General features: G+C 45.1%; 1 protein-coding gene across 7 annotated transcripts in view; it reads right to left on the reverse strand.

The window, feature by feature from the left end:
• Positions 1 to 3,172: 3,172 nt before the first annotated feature.
• TBC1D31 (TBC1 domain family member 31) overlaps positions 3,173 to 16,832 on the reverse strand; it is a 69,764-nt gene continuing 56,104 nt past the window's right edge. For 4 of the 7 annotated variants that reach the window (XM_085889950.1, XM_085889946.1, XM_085889945.1 and 1 more), the window contains exons 16-19: positions 13,457 to 13,538; positions 8,012 to 8,110; positions 4,185 to 4,296; positions 3,173 to 3,939 (exon numbers count right to left, since the gene is read on the reverse strand). In XM_085889950.1, coding sequence (XP_085746076.1) covers positions 3,821 to 3,939; positions 4,185 to 4,296; positions 8,012 to 8,110; positions 13,457 to 13,538 — 412 coding nt within the window. In that variant the 3' untranslated portion in view covers positions 3,173 to 3,820. Of the gene's footprint in view, positions 3,940 to 4,184; positions 4,297 to 4,316; positions 6,325 to 8,011; positions 8,111 to 13,456; positions 13,539 to 16,832 lie in introns of those variants that run through there. The other 3 variants (XM_085889951.1, XM_085889947.1, XM_085889949.1) reach the window with 2 other exon arrangements.

The raw sequence follows: 16,832 nt of genomic DNA on the forward strand, positions 1-16,832 counted from the left end.
ATGGTTAACCATAATTGTTGTGTTCCGAGATGCAAATTGGACTCACAGATATGAGAAATATCCGGGGCTGGGAGGTGTCGAATTCCTACGTTTTCCTGTTAGTACAAGACACGCACGCACACACACCTTTTAACCACACAGTAGCTCCAAAAAGTGAGTATAATAACATCGGTCACTGCAGGTGGATTGAGGTTACATTTCACCTCGATCTCTTCGTTCGTCTGTGAGCAGAACATCTCAAAAATTTGTGGACAGATTCAGACAAAACTTGGTGGACAAGTTGGCGAAACGAGGACTCGATTGGATTTTAGTGAAGATCTGGCTCCCAATCCGCTATTCAAGCACGTTCCACCACTTGATCACGTAGCATCTCCTCCATATCTCCAAACTCAAAGGTGGCGGACAGTTCACACAAGGCTGCAACATATTGATTGACGGTCTCAGCAAGCCATTAAATAAATCCCCGCACCTGCCATGTGCACAGGAGGTAATCCCACAAGGATCAAAGTCCACACACTGGCAGCGATCATCAAGGGTTTGGGTAGAAAGCGCCCCTCCAGTTCTTCCGGCCTTGCGTTGCAAACCACATCAGGAGTCTGCAGCACAGGCAGCTGTAAGATATGTCCTGTCAGAAAACTGAGGAAGTTCTCCAACTCTTTCAATGTACAGAGGAACCCCCCTTATTTAAAGTAACTTTCCAAGTCTTTTCAACTTCTTTAAGAAACTTTGTGAACCATTGTACGTAACAATCCTCATCTCGCATGCCCGAATGACCACTGTTGCTAGGGGTTTCTGTGCATGCACACAAAGCATTCTGGGGCAGATCACATCATCTCAAAAGTCCCGTCACCTTTTTTATTATGAAATGCCAAGCAGGCCAGCCCAGTCTAAAGATATACCCCTCTATCCCCATACAGACCAGTTGGGTTCCTTCTTGCCCCACAGGAATAGAATTTCATTCAAGGAATGAGTTAACAGCACACAACTCGTTTGAAATGAGGTTTTCTCCAAATGTTATCGCTCAAAGGTCCAAGTCAAGTCACCGTCTTGGCATCCTGGACAAGGTCAGGGCGTCCTTGGTACTAAACTCCTTACGACACAGGGCAGACGTGAGAATCTGTAAGGTGGTACTTCTCCCCACTTTGGCATGGAACCCCTGCCTCACACCCAGCAGAACCCGAAGCTCAGACTATCAGGCTGGCCGAGGCCTATGGCTCGCTCGATTCCAATGGAGGGTGCAGAGGCCCATCGTTCTCTCCATTCCCAGTACCTGTGAACCCGAGGGGATCCTTTGGTGTGTTCTTTTTCTGACTTCATTCTAATCCTGCACGAACGACTCTTTAATCATCCGCTCCATTTCATCTGAGTCGAATCAGATTAAATAAATTACTAGCAGGGAGCATTGCATCCCGGAAAGAACGCTTTTTTTTGTTTTTTTTTGCATCCCAAGTCAAGGCTCGTGTAAGAGTTAATACACAGAAACACATAAGGCATAAGACAAGAGGGGTGGGAGAGGGAAGCACAAAATAGTGGGGAACAAAGACAATAGGATATCTATGGGAGGGAGAGGGATGGGGCGGGGTACACGGGGTAAACAAGGTGGTACAAGGACTTTCAGGAAGGAAAACGGGGAACTTGAAGGAGGTGTGTTTGGGGTGGATTATTGGGAGTAGTAAAGATCAAGGTTTTGGATGGGGGAAGATATGAGATGGTGGTGAACAGCTGTTTTTAACACCTGGAGGGAGGAGTGGGATTGAAGAGAGAGTGCGAATTTGTTCCAGGTGGGGAAAAAGGAATGAAAGAGTGAAGGTGAGCAGTGATTCTTGATTTTGACAGTTTCATCAGAAGGGGATTTTTGGCAGACTTTTGAGTGCCCTGAGGAAATATAGGGGGGAGAGATCACAGACAGAGCAAGGGGGGGGGGCAAGGCTGGAGAAGATATGGTAGAAGACAGAAAGACCACCGACCTGACTCCAGTGAGAGACCCAAAAACTCGGCTTCATCGCGGGAGATACCAATGAACCTAAAAGCCTTGGTTTCCACAGCGTGAAGTCGACCGAGGTGGGAGGCAGGATCACCACTGCAGAAGGGGGGGGGGGCAGTACTCCATCAGACTGCAGATGAAAGCTTTGTAAGTGGTTAAAAACTCAAGTGTGCCAAGGAAGGACTTTGCACCATGTAGGATGCCCAGTCAGTAACTGGCTTTGGAGATGTGGCTTTCCCAAGAAGGATCATGGCAGATATTGAGACCCAGAAGCTTGAATGAAAGGACTTCTTCAAGAGGTTTGTTGAGAAAGTAGATAGCCATTGGAGGGGGGCGGGGTTCCAAACGGTCCTTTTGAAGAGACATCGTGAGAGTGTGATATTTGTCAGGATTGAAAGACATGTTGGACCAGTTTGTGATTTTATCCAGGTCTGCAGAGAGTGAAGAGGCTGCTGCTTGCCAATATGAGGGATGACTGATAGTACAGCAGAGGATGGAGTCATCGGCAAAGAGATAAAGAGGATTTTCCAGAGAATCGGAGAGATCATTTATGAAAACCAGAAAAAGAACAGGGCCCAGAACACTGCCTTGAGGAACTCCGGCCTTGGACAGCAAGAGATGAGAGAATTCCATTAAGAGCCACACATTGACTGGGACGAGAAGAAATCCGTAAGCCATGAGTGGAGATTGCCTTGGATACCATAGGAAGAGAGTTTGGTGAGCAGGGCAGGATGTTAGACCATATCGAAAGCTCGTGATATGACTAGGGAGATGGCTCTGATGTCATGTTTGGCATTGAGGATCTCCATCCATTGTTAGGAGAGTAGAAGCAGCATGTCCAGGGTAGAGTGAGCTGGTCTGAATCCAAATTCATGATGGCTTCTGACATTAAATCCTTCCTCTTCTCCAATGGCTTGATTTCCAATGATGGATTCCATAACCTTGCTGATGATTGTGAGAAGGCTTTGCACCACGTAGGATGGTCTGTAGTTGCAGGAATCTGTTTTTGCACCTTTTTTATGCAGGGCGGTAATGTTTGCTGATTTCCAAGCAGATGGAAGATGACCTTGAGCAAATGAGAGGGTGAAGAGAACAAACGGTTTCACTTCACATAACACAAAATCAGTGATCGAATGACTTTTCGAATGAAACATTCTCTTGGTGCTGAAATTAATCGCTATTACCCAATGAAGTTACACATATTTATTAGCAATCTTAAACGTATCCAAGGTTTAATCACAGCGAGGGAACAGTGCATACCACTTCATAATGGTCATTATTATACACAATTATGTACAATGTTGTAATAAACATCATGTGTCCAAACAACCACGCTGGTGTACAGCACAGCACGGAGTGGGGTGGGGGAGCTTGGGTTCATCCAGTTTAGGTGGCACATGTGAACCCGATGAACATATGTACTGGTTTAAAAAGCATCATGAGGAGACTCGTGGGACCCCTGCGATGGTTCGCGAAAGCTCATATCTGAATTTGATTTGTTGTTTCTATATGTTGCCATGCGAACGAAGGGTCAGAAGACATGTTAAACACTGAACCAATACATTCTTTAACAATTTACAAGTGAGCTCGTCTGCCCAAGCTAACACCAAGGTCTTCTCTGTACAATCCTAAGAGACTGTGGAAAACAGTGCATCGGTGGCTGATTGATGGAGACCTGGATATCTCAAGCCAAATGCAGCCTCATCTTAACGGCATGAAATGATCGATTCCACCTGTTGGAAGGAAACCGGACTCCATACAGGATATTCTCAGGGTAGGTATGGCTGAGGGCTAATAGGTGAATGACTACAGGCATCGCAGAGCCAAGAGTGCTGCTTAAGCCTGGGATGAGGAAGGCAGGTATTGCGAGACGAGACGCCTCCGCAAGAAACACACTTTCCGCAGAACGTCTTGCTCGCGAACTTGCAGCATGTCCCGGCAGCGATCCAGCGAAACTGAAACGAAAGATCTGCATGAAGCAAATCGCACATCGGCTGTTGAAATGCGTGCAAGGACGAGGTTTAGGTAACTGGGAGTAACCAATCGTCCCTTATTAGAAAATTTATCAAAGTCACACAAGTATCTACACCCTGCGTGATGTTCAAAAGGGCTAAAGAGCAGCTCTTAACGTCTGACACAAAATGACGCGAGCAGACAAAAAGCATGAAATGGATCACGGATACGCTGGAGCACCACTCACTGGATCTCTGACACGGGCGATCGTCCTCAGGGTCTGGAGAGACCACACGACCACGTTCACGCATCGGATCCAGCACGTCGTTCCGTGCTAAAGGGTATGCCTCAAGTTTCTCCTGTGGAAACAAGGCCATACTGCTAAAACTTGTACTTTTATCATCACTATGCAAAGCACAGTGAGCCAGAAGGTTGACACATGGAGGAAGAGCGAGAGATTTTGCACAAATGCAGTGAATATGAACATTGTCACCAATTCAAGAATGAGGTTCATGAGTGACGATGAGGCTGATCATCGGGAGAGGAAGTGGAAATAAATGAATAACAGAGTGAGGAATGCTGAGGAGGCACAAAAGAAAATGAGACGGGGAGGGGAGGACAAAGAGATGAGGAGAGGTATTACAAAAAAAGGAAAAGGGTGAAGGTGTAGGAAGAAGTGAGAGGTACAACGCTGCACACAAGTCTTAGTCCACCCCGAAAATAAACATCTTTATCGTCACATTGACATATTTTGATAAAGAGAAGGGGTTATCATGATCACATTTTCTGAAAGAAGCAAAAATTAATTTTAGTTTACAATATTAATTGATTATTTTTCACTGTTTGGTGCGACTCCATTTTTCCATTTTGGAATAATTTCCTGCAATTTCTGGAGAAATTCCGTTGGTTGGTTGTTCCATGCATTCTGCGAATGTTTCCCATAATTCATCTTTTGATTTTGGTTCTTTTTCGGTTTCACTTCCTGTTCAAATAATCTCAGCCAGCTAATAGGATCTGCTTGGACATACATGCCAGCATTTATTTTTCCTTCAACGATCACCAAATCACCAACAGCATTTGATTTGTTGCAACAACAGCAACAGCAGACATACATCCCCAAACCTGAACAGAGTTTCCACCATGTTTCACAGTTGGCTGTAGAGCAATCCTTACACTTACACAAGGACATACATATGGAAACGAGACGTAGAAGGGGGCTACTTGGCCCATCATGCCTGCGCCAAACCAACACAAGGCCAATTACACCAGTCAAAACGGCGCAATTTCATCAGGGGAATGAGGGGAGCAATGTGGATAAGGCAACGAGGCAAGCAATGTGGATAAGGCAACGAGTCATGCTCAGGGATATCCCAAAGGTGTCAAAATTAAGACAAAATATATTTTTTCCATTATTTAAATAAAGCAAGAAAAAAAAGCAATTTTTTTTTCTTTCTTCCAGGGGGAAGGAGAGGCCGGGGGGGGGGGGAGTGAGCGAAGGTGGTTCTTGGGTGAGAAACATAACATCAGGCACACACCACCCCCTGACAAGACACTCCGTACACATGCACACAATCACCCATCCATACTCCAGCTCCCAAAAAGCCCCACAAACATCCCCATATACCCCTCTATCTCCATAACTTCCAGGTACCTATCTAATTCTAACTTAAACTTATCGACTGTTTCTGCTGCCACAACCTTTCCATGCATTAACTACTCTCTGGGTTAAAAGACCCTGCCTAACTCTCTCTTCTTTGCTCTCATGGCCCTTGGTCCCATCACCGTCTATTGTGCTGAATAATAATTCTGCACTTATTATGTCTGTACCTTTCATTATCATAAACATCTCCATCATATCTCCTCGTAAATCGCCTCCTTTCTCGTGTATAAAGCCCTGTCTCCTTCAGCAGCTCCTCATAGCTGAGTCTAGCTACTCAGCACCAACGCTCCTTCTGACATTGGCCGCCTCTTTGTTCCGAAAATTTCAAACCGACTCATCACTCCAAAGTACCTTTCCCCACTGGTTAGCATCTCAACTCTGATGTTCATTGAGCATATGTCAGTCTCCTGACTTTGTTACCTTTACACAGAAAGGGCTTTTTGACAGCAACCCACCCACGGAGACAACTTTTGACAAGAGACCTTCTGACAGTCGATGAGGCAACGTGAACCCACATGTCCATGCCAGTTCTTGCACAAGTTCATTGCTGAGACTTGTCGGAGACCTCTCCAGTCTCATTATGCTTCTGTGTTGGTGCTCGAATGCCACACCTGGAAACTCCTGTTTTGCGGGATGATTCTCTCTGGGAGTTGACTTCCTGGTGTAAAACTATTATTTTGAGTCTCATCAAGTTTTATATATTGGGCATGGTATGAGTTTGTATTACCTGCAAGAGAGAAGTTACAAATTCGTGAAAAATATGTAGCCTAAGGTTTTTAGATTATTATTTGAACAAGAAGGAAAAATGAAAAAGAACTGAAATCAAAAGATGAATGATGGGAAACATTACAAAATACATTGAACAACCAACCAATGGAATTTCTCCAGAAATTGCAGGAAATTATTCCACAACAGATATCTGGTGATTCGCATGAAAAGGTCATACCAGATATCAAAATTTCATCAACCGATATTATAAAATTAAAATCCGTTTGGTTTCTTTAAAAAAAAAAACAAAAAAAAAAACATGATATGATAACACCTTATATTTATCAAAATATGCCAAAGTGATGATAAAAATGTTTATTTTCAAGGTGGCCTAAGACTTTTGCATAGAATGATGTGATGAAGCTCACCTGGATCAGAAGCAACAGTCACTCAAACCCCACCCCCCCCCTCCACTCACCACCCCCTAGACCCTGATTTTTAAAAATGTCGTGAACAAACTTTGGTACATCAGAGGTGATGAAGGTTGTGGTCAAGTTTCATCAAAATCGTGTGTGTCGTTTCAGACAAGAGAGCAAATAACTATTTAGGGGTGGGGGTGGGGGGGGTCAAACACCCCCCGTAAACCCCATTAATGAGCGCAGATTTTGATGCAGTTCATACACCTTCGTGAGGCATCAGATATGAAGCTTGTGGCCAAGTTTCATCAAAATCGTGTGTTTGGTTCAAGCGATGATGATTGAAGTGTTTACGGACCGACTCACCTACGGACACTGCTCAATCGCATAAGCTCACCTGACTAAAGTCCAGGTGAGCTAAAAAAGGGAAAGAGGTGTGGGGAGAGGTTGCAATATGAGATGATGCAAGTACAAGGGAACTTCAAAAGTAACTCTTTAAAGGGATGTGATTTGAAATGAACAAGAACCTGATGTAGCACGTTCTACACTCTCACAACTATCCATCTCATCGCATCGCATCATCAATCTGCTCTCATGTTTAACAATTTCAATGGCCACGACCAACCCCCCCCCACTCCAGTCACCAATCTCACCTGGAGCTTCATTTGTGCACCCCGTGCTCCTCGGTCCCTCACTGTCGGGATGACACCTTGACATCCTCGATCGTGCTCTCACATGAGCCTTTGTACAATAAAATGAAGAATAAAGCAAAGTTCAATTGAGCCAAGGTGCAGAGAACTCGAAGAAGTTTGGCAATAAATAAATTTATCCTGCTGCAGGACCACACTTTCACCGCAGCAACATATATTAGAGAGATGCGATATCAAACATAATGAAATCTGCGATAACAACAGCATCATTCAAAATACCAGCCTGATAAAGAGCGACGAGGTGAAATTGCTCGAATTGTCCACCAACACAGACCAACACCAACCCTGACGACACAACTAGTTTTCCTCTGTCTTATTGATAAATAGTTGTACAATGATTAATTGATATTTTTGAAACGAATGGGTGGTGGAAGAAAGTTAATGGTTCAATCAAGCAAATCAGTCATCAAATGAGAATCAGGAATGGAGATGGAGGAAGAATGGACACTTAAAGATGTTACGATCAGGGATTCATTAATTATTAACCGATCCATTTCGATTTTCCCCAATGACAACGCAAGCATGTTGGTGACGAAGTCCCATCATGCACGTCCAGGTCTCATTGGTGCAGCCACAGTACCTGCTCAGCATCCGTCCGCTGCGCCTCCAGCTCCAGCTCCTCGGATGTCACCTTGGATCTGCCGAGCTTTTCTGCCGCCTCAACGTCTCGCAAAGCATCCTGGGAGTACATCAGAACCAGCAAGGTAAACTACATCAATGTCAGTGCTTCCACTGGCTCGACTTCAACCTGGCGTGTAAAGAAATCCATTTCGGACACGAATCACAGTTTCTTCAATCATCAAATTGTCACACTCATTTCACATCACAGAGTTGATAAGAGATAGTGGACAGACGTGAAGGATCCCCACATAAGGATACACACGGAAGTTTGGTGTAGGAGGAGACCATTTGGCCCATCATGCCTGCGCTGCATCACCCCCCAGTGTCATCACCCATAGCCACAGACACAATTCCGACAAGGCCAGCCAATATCCAAATACCCCTTCATCTCCAATGCATCCAGGTACCCATCAAACTCCCATTAAAACCTATCCATCCCCTCTACAAGCATTCCATGCATGAACCACTCGAAGACTGAAAGAATCCTGCATGATAAAAATGGAGAAAAGGAACATCTCGGGAGAAAGTGCCAGGTCCTTCACCAGCAGATCACGGTGAGACATGCCAGTCATGTTCAAGCGTTTCAGCACAAGCCGATTCGATTTTCTACAATTACCAAATGCCAACTGTATTGTAACAGAATGAAAACTAAAACAATCGAGTGCCGAGTGGCATTGTGAGCCATGCGGCACGTGAGCACCATGGAGCATCAAATCGAGTAAGTGGTGCAAAGGTCTGACAGTCGGAGAGGCCACAAGTACCTTCCTCCTCTTCATTACAGTTTACTGACATTTATCATCACATCTCCATAAGATTCATATGTTTTTTTTTATAAATGTAATTTTCTAAGTGTTAGATTGAAAACATTTTTTGTCTAAACAGGTAAGATGTTGGAGCATTGCAAATATGTGTGTGCGGCAAAAAAACAGCTGACTAAGAAGATTACCACACTACAATTTGAGACGTCTATGTGTGCGTCCGTGTGTGTGTGTGTGCCCATTTTTGACTACGATGGACTTCTGAACTGCTTCACAGAATCATTCTTCTTCTCCTCCTCCTCCTCATCTGCTTCCCTTTATAAGGGGTGAGGTCCAATCGTACCAAGCTTCTGCCCTGCCTTGACCATGAGACTCCTCCAACACTCTCTGTCCTCAATCAACTCTCTCCACTCTCCAATCACCCCCACCTTACAGATATCCCTCCTCACACACAATTCTCCCATCTCAACCGGCATCTACCTCTTTTCCTCCTACCTTGCTCCCTCAACCTATCCGGTCTCTTCCCCATTCTCTCTTCTCCCATCCACGCCAAGTGTCCAGCCCATCTCAGCTGGCATCTCACCAATCTCCACGTCAAAAGCTCATCTGCACACCAATCTCCTCCCTCAGTTCCATCCATCCTCCTTCTATCCACCCTCTTCACTCTCGCAATCCTCCTGACCCAAATGATCTCACAAACCTGCAGCCTCTGTTGTGTCTCTGTCAGTGCCACCATTTCCAGAATGTAAAGGTAGGCCGACGTTACACATGACATCAGAACCTTCCCTTTCAATTTTCTTGATTCTTTCTGTCTGCTGTCACTCCCTCCACGCATTCACACCCACTTAAATCCTCCTCCGCACCTCTGCTTCAGAAATACCATCCCCGATTCACTGTTCCTCCCAGATACTCAAACCTATTTCTCTGCCTGATCTCCTTCCCCTCTAACCTGATATTCATTTCTTTTCTCTGTTGCCCAACCTCAGTCTTCTCTATACTCATCTGCAGCCCATACTTCCCAAATACGTCCTCCCACTCCCTCAGTACTTCCTGCAACTCCGACCGACTCTCCACCACAATGGCCAGATAGTTCACATACAGCATCCTTCCCAAACAACCTCTCAAGCTCACCTTCCTGCTTACCAGCTCTATCACCATGATAAACCCGAGTGGACTGAGTGAGCTTCTCTGCCTCAAACCGATGTTCACGCTGAACTCCTCAGACATCCCAGGACCAAGCAAGACGCTTTCCTTTGTTCCCTTTTACATCCCTTCCACCAACCGGCCTTCTGGCTCATGCATGATAAAAAGTGTGGTGTCATCTCTTACAAAAAAAATAAAAAAAGTGTGTTCCATCCATCTCAGTGTCACCATCACCACCTCTCTCAGGTGGTGGACAGTGTCGTAGGCCTTCTCCAAGTCCACAAATCCCAATGCCATCTCACCTTTCACCTCCAACCTCGTCTCTATCAGCTGCCTCAGTGTGAACATCCCATCCATTGTCCCTCTACCCTTTCTAAACCACTGCTGCTCTTCTCCGGTCTCCATTTCCACCCTGTTCCTTACACTCCCATCCAGAATCTCTTCTCCAGCACCTTCATTACATGACTGAGGAGCGTAAATGCCCCTGTACTTCCCCAGATCTTGAACATCGCCCTTCCTCTTCCACATTAGCACAATTAACCCTGTCCTCTACTCCTCCGGATTGAACCCTCTCTTTCATACAAATGTTCAACAGCCTCTTCATCTAACTGACATTATCATTTCTGTGCACACCTCATCAATGCCTGGTGCTCTTCACTTGTTCATCTTCTTTCAATGCCATCCACACTTCCTCCTCTGTGATCTCCATGATATGCATCATCTTCCTCCCACCACCCTCTTACAACTTATTATACACCTCCTCTTCCATATTATTCCTCGTCTTATCCACAGCTCTTCTTGCTGCTTTCTTCTTCTGCCAATACAGGTGCAGCAACCCCACATCCGACTGCCAGGCCCTATCCTTGACCTTCTCTATCCTCTTCCAAACCATCTTTTCACCAACTGCCTTCGCTACCTCCTCAGCTCACTATCCCTTGACGATGCACCCTTTCCTGATGTCCTTCCACACAAAACTTCTGCAATTCCCCTAAATTCCTCTCCATACTTCTTCCACTCCTCCTACAAACCTTCTGCTTCTTCACCGAGTTGTTCACACCAAGCCCTCAACCTCTCCTTGTACTCGATGAGGACATTTCCCACACAATTCCTCCACCTAATAATCTCCTGACCCCTACTTTTAACCTCTCTCCTTTTCTCCATCCACACCACAAACACTACAGGCTTGTGCTGGGTGGTAACATGCTCTCCCACCACTGCCTTACCACCCTTAAATTTAACCCTTTGCAACTGTCACTTCCTTTCCACCACCAAATCTAGTCATGTTCTCTGATGTTCACTCCTATAGGTAAAATTGTGGCTTTCCCGCTTTTGAAAGAATGAACCAGCTATCACCACCCATTCCTCACCACACCAGCTCCACCAGCTCTTGACACTCTCTATTCCTCGTTCCCCAACCAAATTTACCAACACATTCCTCTTCACTAAGCTCCACCACTCCCACATGCACGTTAAGGTCCCCTGCAATGCATAGCATCATGTCTAGCTCAACCATTCCCATCATCCTCTCCAGTGCGTCCCTGGATTCCTGCTTCTCCACCCCAGTCCCTCCCGTTTGTGGCCCATATACCGACATAACACAAAACATTTGCCTCTGTACCACCACCCAAGCGATAACTGTCCGTCCCTCCCATCTTTCCACTTTGACCACCTGCTTGCTGATCTCTTCCGATACAGTTATTCCCATGCCATTACTCATTCCATCCCTACCCACATACAACAGCTGGTATCCTCCCACCAACCTCCTTGCCCTGTCTCCTTTCCACACAACATTTCCAACCTCTTCTCTGCATCATCTCCGCCACCTCGACTCTCCCCCCCCCCCACCCATTGAACACACATTCAAACTACCTAGCTGAACCTTGCTTCTGAACCACTGCCTACCTGGCAGAGCTAGTACCACCTTGATCACTTTGGGATGCTCTGCTCATCAATCAGCAGCGCTGCCCAGACCGATCCATTGGACCCACAAGCATAATTTTCATAATTGATCATAATTGACCCACTGATCATAATTTTGAGTGTGCACATGCACGCACACTGCTCTGTCTCTCCACTCGCTCCCCACCCTCCCCCCTGCCCACCCCTTAGCTCTCCCTCCACACTCGACTCCTCACCCCTACCCTCGAGAAACTCATCCCTACCCCACCCCACTCACTACCTCTTCTCTTCCTTCTCCCACCCTCTGCCTCCTTATATCCCACTCGCCACGCTCTCCTTAATACATTAAATTTGTGCTCGTTCAGCTTACAAGTGAATTATTTTCACAAAAGTCAATCAATGCTCACAAAATCTAAAATAAAATAATTTAAAAAATAAATCACAGTTCAAAAGTCACTCAGTACGACCCTCATCATGCTTACAGGGTCCAAAAGCACAAATAGCACCCGCAGAACAAACCGTCGATTCACTCGACCACACCACGGGCCAAATCCAGCCCATGAGCACAAACAGCACCCGCAGCATGACCCACCGATCCTCTCCACCACCCAGCAGGCCGAATCCAGCCCATGAGCACAAATAGCACCCGCAGATACTCTCCACAATTCAAAAACTAGAATGGGCACTCGGTAGAGCGCATACCTTCACCTCCGCTACTTTTTTGTTCTTGGCATGAGAGTGGGGGGAATAGAACAGTGAACATTTTGGTGTTGGTTTCATGCAAATTGGTTTTGATTTGACCGTGTTATGACAAAAACTGCATATTTTGAAAGGTCGTGACCCCACTGACCTTTGACCCCCAACCGCTAACAAGGGTAATGACGTAATTGTGTCATGTAGCCCATCACAAGATTGGGCAATGAATTCTGAACATTTTGGCATCGGTTGCATGCCAATTAGATCAAAATTGACCGCGCTATGGTAAAAATACGAATTTGACCTTTCCGTGACCTTAACCTTGACCTTTGACCCGATCACTCCCAAAATCTAATCAAATGTTCCTTGGATAATAACCCATCATCCCACCAAATTTCAAGCGATTTGGTTTAATACTTTCTGAGTTATGCGAACACACACACACACACACACACACACACACACACACACACACACACACACACACACACACACACACACACACACACACACACACACACACACACACACACACACACACACACACACTGCTGGAATTATAGATAGATGTATGTATGTAACAGAATGGAAAACAGCTTGCCGATCTACACCAACATTTGCAGATGTGCCCAAGGATGTTCTAGGGGGATCAAATAAATTAATAGTTCCAGGGGTTCAGTTTGGGGGAAGAACCCAATTTTTTCGATGCAAACGTTATCGTAAAGCGCTACTCCCGGTGCGAGAGGGTATTACAAGTCATCCCGTTCTTAATCTGGGGGGAATCAACCTGTCCGTGAGGACGGGTTCTTCACGAGTAAACTGTTAATGCAAAACACACGGATGTCAGTTCACGACTGTTACAGAAAGATGACCCTTTGCCCTAAGAGTGAGGAGCATCGCCGTTCCACCTGTTCCTGAAGCTTTTGACATCTTGATGCATCCAGCATGCAGTGGTCATCCAGACGCAAGTCGTACTTCATCAGCAGCGGGCTGCAGTGCACACAACACGTTTCATACATGGAGACCCATTCTTGGCATCCATACTACCAGTATTGGAAACACACAGAAAGGGTGAGGAAAAAGGTTTTATAAAGTGCAGTTGGAATGCCGCTTCTTTATTGTGCGAAAATTAAAGGCCCTGTCACACCTTGACGATTTAACCAGCGTATGCCTGACATATGCAAAATTTGGCTAAAACGCTGGCACGCGTCGAATACATTATGGGTAAGTTTGTATACGTTAAGAGCACGCTGGCATACGTTGTAGTACGCTGGCATACGTCTTTGTACGCTGACATACGTCGTAATATGCCGAGGTGTTAGACAAATTTTCCATGCTTGAAATTTTTCGACGTATGCCAGCGTATGACTCACACGTTCCGCATACGCTTGGCCATAAGTTGTAGGCACGTTACGCGATCGTTGACATACGTCGACACACGTTACTTGTAAGTTACTCATAAGTTGAAACACGTCGAGGTAATGTTTAGCGTACCCGAAACTTATTTCTAACCTATGAGTAACGTGTTGTAGGCACGTTACGCGATCGTTGACACATGTCGACACACGTTACTTGTAAGTTACTCATAAGTGGAAACATGTCAAGGTAATGGTTATCGTCAGTGTTCCAGACTCCCTGGTTTTATTTTTTTTCCTTCTTCTTCGGCAAGACGGTGATGTTGACACTTCAATTTCTAGTGCGTTTATGATATAATATAATTAATAGGCTGCCGCTCAACGATTTAAATCATAACCGCACTAGAAATCGAAGTGTCAACATCACCGTCATACCGAATAAATAAATAAATAAATAAACCAGGGAGTCTGGAACACTGACGCTAACCATTACCTTGACGTGTTTTGACTTATGAGTAACGTACAAGTAACGTGCCTACAACTTATGCCAGCGTATGCGGAATGTGTGTCATACGCCGATAAATTTTCAACATGCTGAAAATTTCGACGTATGCCAGCGTACTACGATGTCTGCCAGCGTGCTCTTAACGTATACAAAACTTACCCATAACGTATTCGACGTGTGCCAACTTTGTTCGGCAAATTTTTCATACGTCGGCATATGCTGGCTAAAACGTCAAGGTGTGACAGCAGCTTCACACTTCGATGTGTAGTGCGGTTATGATTTGAATCGTTGAGCCGCAGCCTATGAATAGCCTACGCCAAGTGATAGTCGGCGATATGCTGCCGCGCGCTATGCATAAGTTAGACGATCGTTGGGCATAGGTTGTGAACGCCGACAACACGCTCAGCATTCGTTGGTACAAGTTATCTATATGTGATTGAAACGTTCTGTGTACGTTACTAATACGTTATGCATACGTCCAACACGTTATTATACGCCCAAAACTTAAAAAAAACATCAATAGTTCAGCGTACGACAGCGTTTTACATAAATTTTGATACCTTGCCATACGGTGGCTAAAACGTCAAGGTGTGACAGGGACTTAACCGCAGCGGTTGTATGTGTTGAGAGTTCACGTTGTGATTCACAGTCATCCAACCAATTAGGAAGCAGTAAGTCAGAATAAAGCTTATAGAAGCAGAGGACAGTCATATTCTTCCCAGGTATTGTAAAAAATCCCACAATGGCTCACAGGAATTAAATGGTGCATGATGAACATGTACGGATCAAAGGAATAGTTTGTGAAGAATATCTCATGTGAGACCAGGAAGAGTTACATTGACACTTAAGAGAAGTGGATGAGGTAGAGACAAAACTCTGCAAAAGTGCTATTCAGCATCTCAGGATGTGTTTGTTCGTTATAATTCCGTTCGATAGACAGATATGCAACAATTATAGGTGGGAATGTTACCACAAGATCAGCAAGACATCGACCAAGCCCAATTTGTGATGATGTGCATGTTGTTGCTAAAACGAACAAATAAATAAATAAATAAATAAATAAATAAATTACTGAGAAGAGCTAACCAAACTGAAAGGTTTAACGGACATCGGACTGCAAACGTTGTGATAAGCAAATCTGGAGGCGTGTGCTCTTTAACGAATAAAACAATTTTGAAATGCTCGACAGAACTCAATCATTTGCTTTGTGAAGGAGAGGACGGCGGCATCTTCGTCAATGTGCAACATCTGCGATGGAATATGGAGGAAGATCAGAACAAGTTTGGAGCTGCAACTGAGCTAACCCCGTCAGAAACATGGCTATTTGGGAAAAGGACAATTGAACTGCATAGGAATGATCTTAATCACAAAGGAGGAGGATATTTGTACCACACTGTGCAGAGTGTTGGTGCTGCCGAAGCAGTCTCCTTGGTTATTGAGCACAATCCTGGACGGGTCGCCACTCCGACAGGATACCAGCATGCTGGCACTTACTTTGCCGACCTCGGAAGGATAACATGCCGAGTTAACCCCACCTGGTATTAGTTCAACAGCTGAGCGGGATTTGAACTCAGGACACTAGGATCCAAAGCCCGCTATCCTAACCATTAAGCCAACACCAGGCATAATCACAAAGGAAATGTGTTGAAATCACATCTTTATGGTAAAGAGACTGAAAGAACAACAGCAAGCATGGCCAGGCCTACACAAGTCCTGATATGCACATTGTTGAGGATGTATGGGCGAAGGGGCTTGCATAGAAACCGAGATCGAAGGTCAAACTTTGACCGTGCAATCAAGGCTCCGTATTCCAGCTAGTTTTTGAGATATGGCTGAGCTGTTTTTTTTGCTGTGCATGTCAAATTCAGCTCGAAAATTGTGGCCGTTGTTTGCAATACGTTCGGGTCCCAATATCTCAGGCAATAATGCGCATGGAAGCCCAAAATATTTTGTGGCAGCTAACAAGGACACAGAGACCACATACAGACAGTCCTCGACTTGCATAAGGGTTCCGTTTCTGGGACCTTTACGTAAGTCGACTTTTGTGCAAGTCGAATTTCATTGAGTAAAATTCGACGGAAAAAAAAACCAAGATTCGATAATAAATTGAACATTTACAAATACAGTACGAACATAACTATGGAAAAGGGAACGCCAAAAGGCAGAGGAGGAATGCTGAAGTACGGGTCTACTCAATCTTCAGTGGACACATTGAATGCACAGAGACAGCCAAGTTCTCAGAAATGTGCAAACGAGCCTTACGAGCAGCCCCATGAGACCCGGAAACGCATTGCTCATTCCTTACAGCCTCTCAGCTTTTTCTCTCCAAGAAATACATCCCACTGGCCTTGTAATCCGTTAATACCACCATCATGTGCTCATTGATTATGTGGGGACACCCTCTTAAAATCAGAAGACAAAAAA

The sequence above is a fragment of the Eptatretus burgeri genome, chromosome 7 (assembly GCF_056783735.1).
Source record: "Eptatretus burgeri isolate ZD-2024b chromosome 7, Ebu_testis_v1, whole genome shotgun sequence".
Taxonomy (NCBI): Eukaryota; Metazoa; Chordata; class Myxini; order Myxiniformes; family Myxinidae; genus Eptatretus; species Eptatretus burgeri.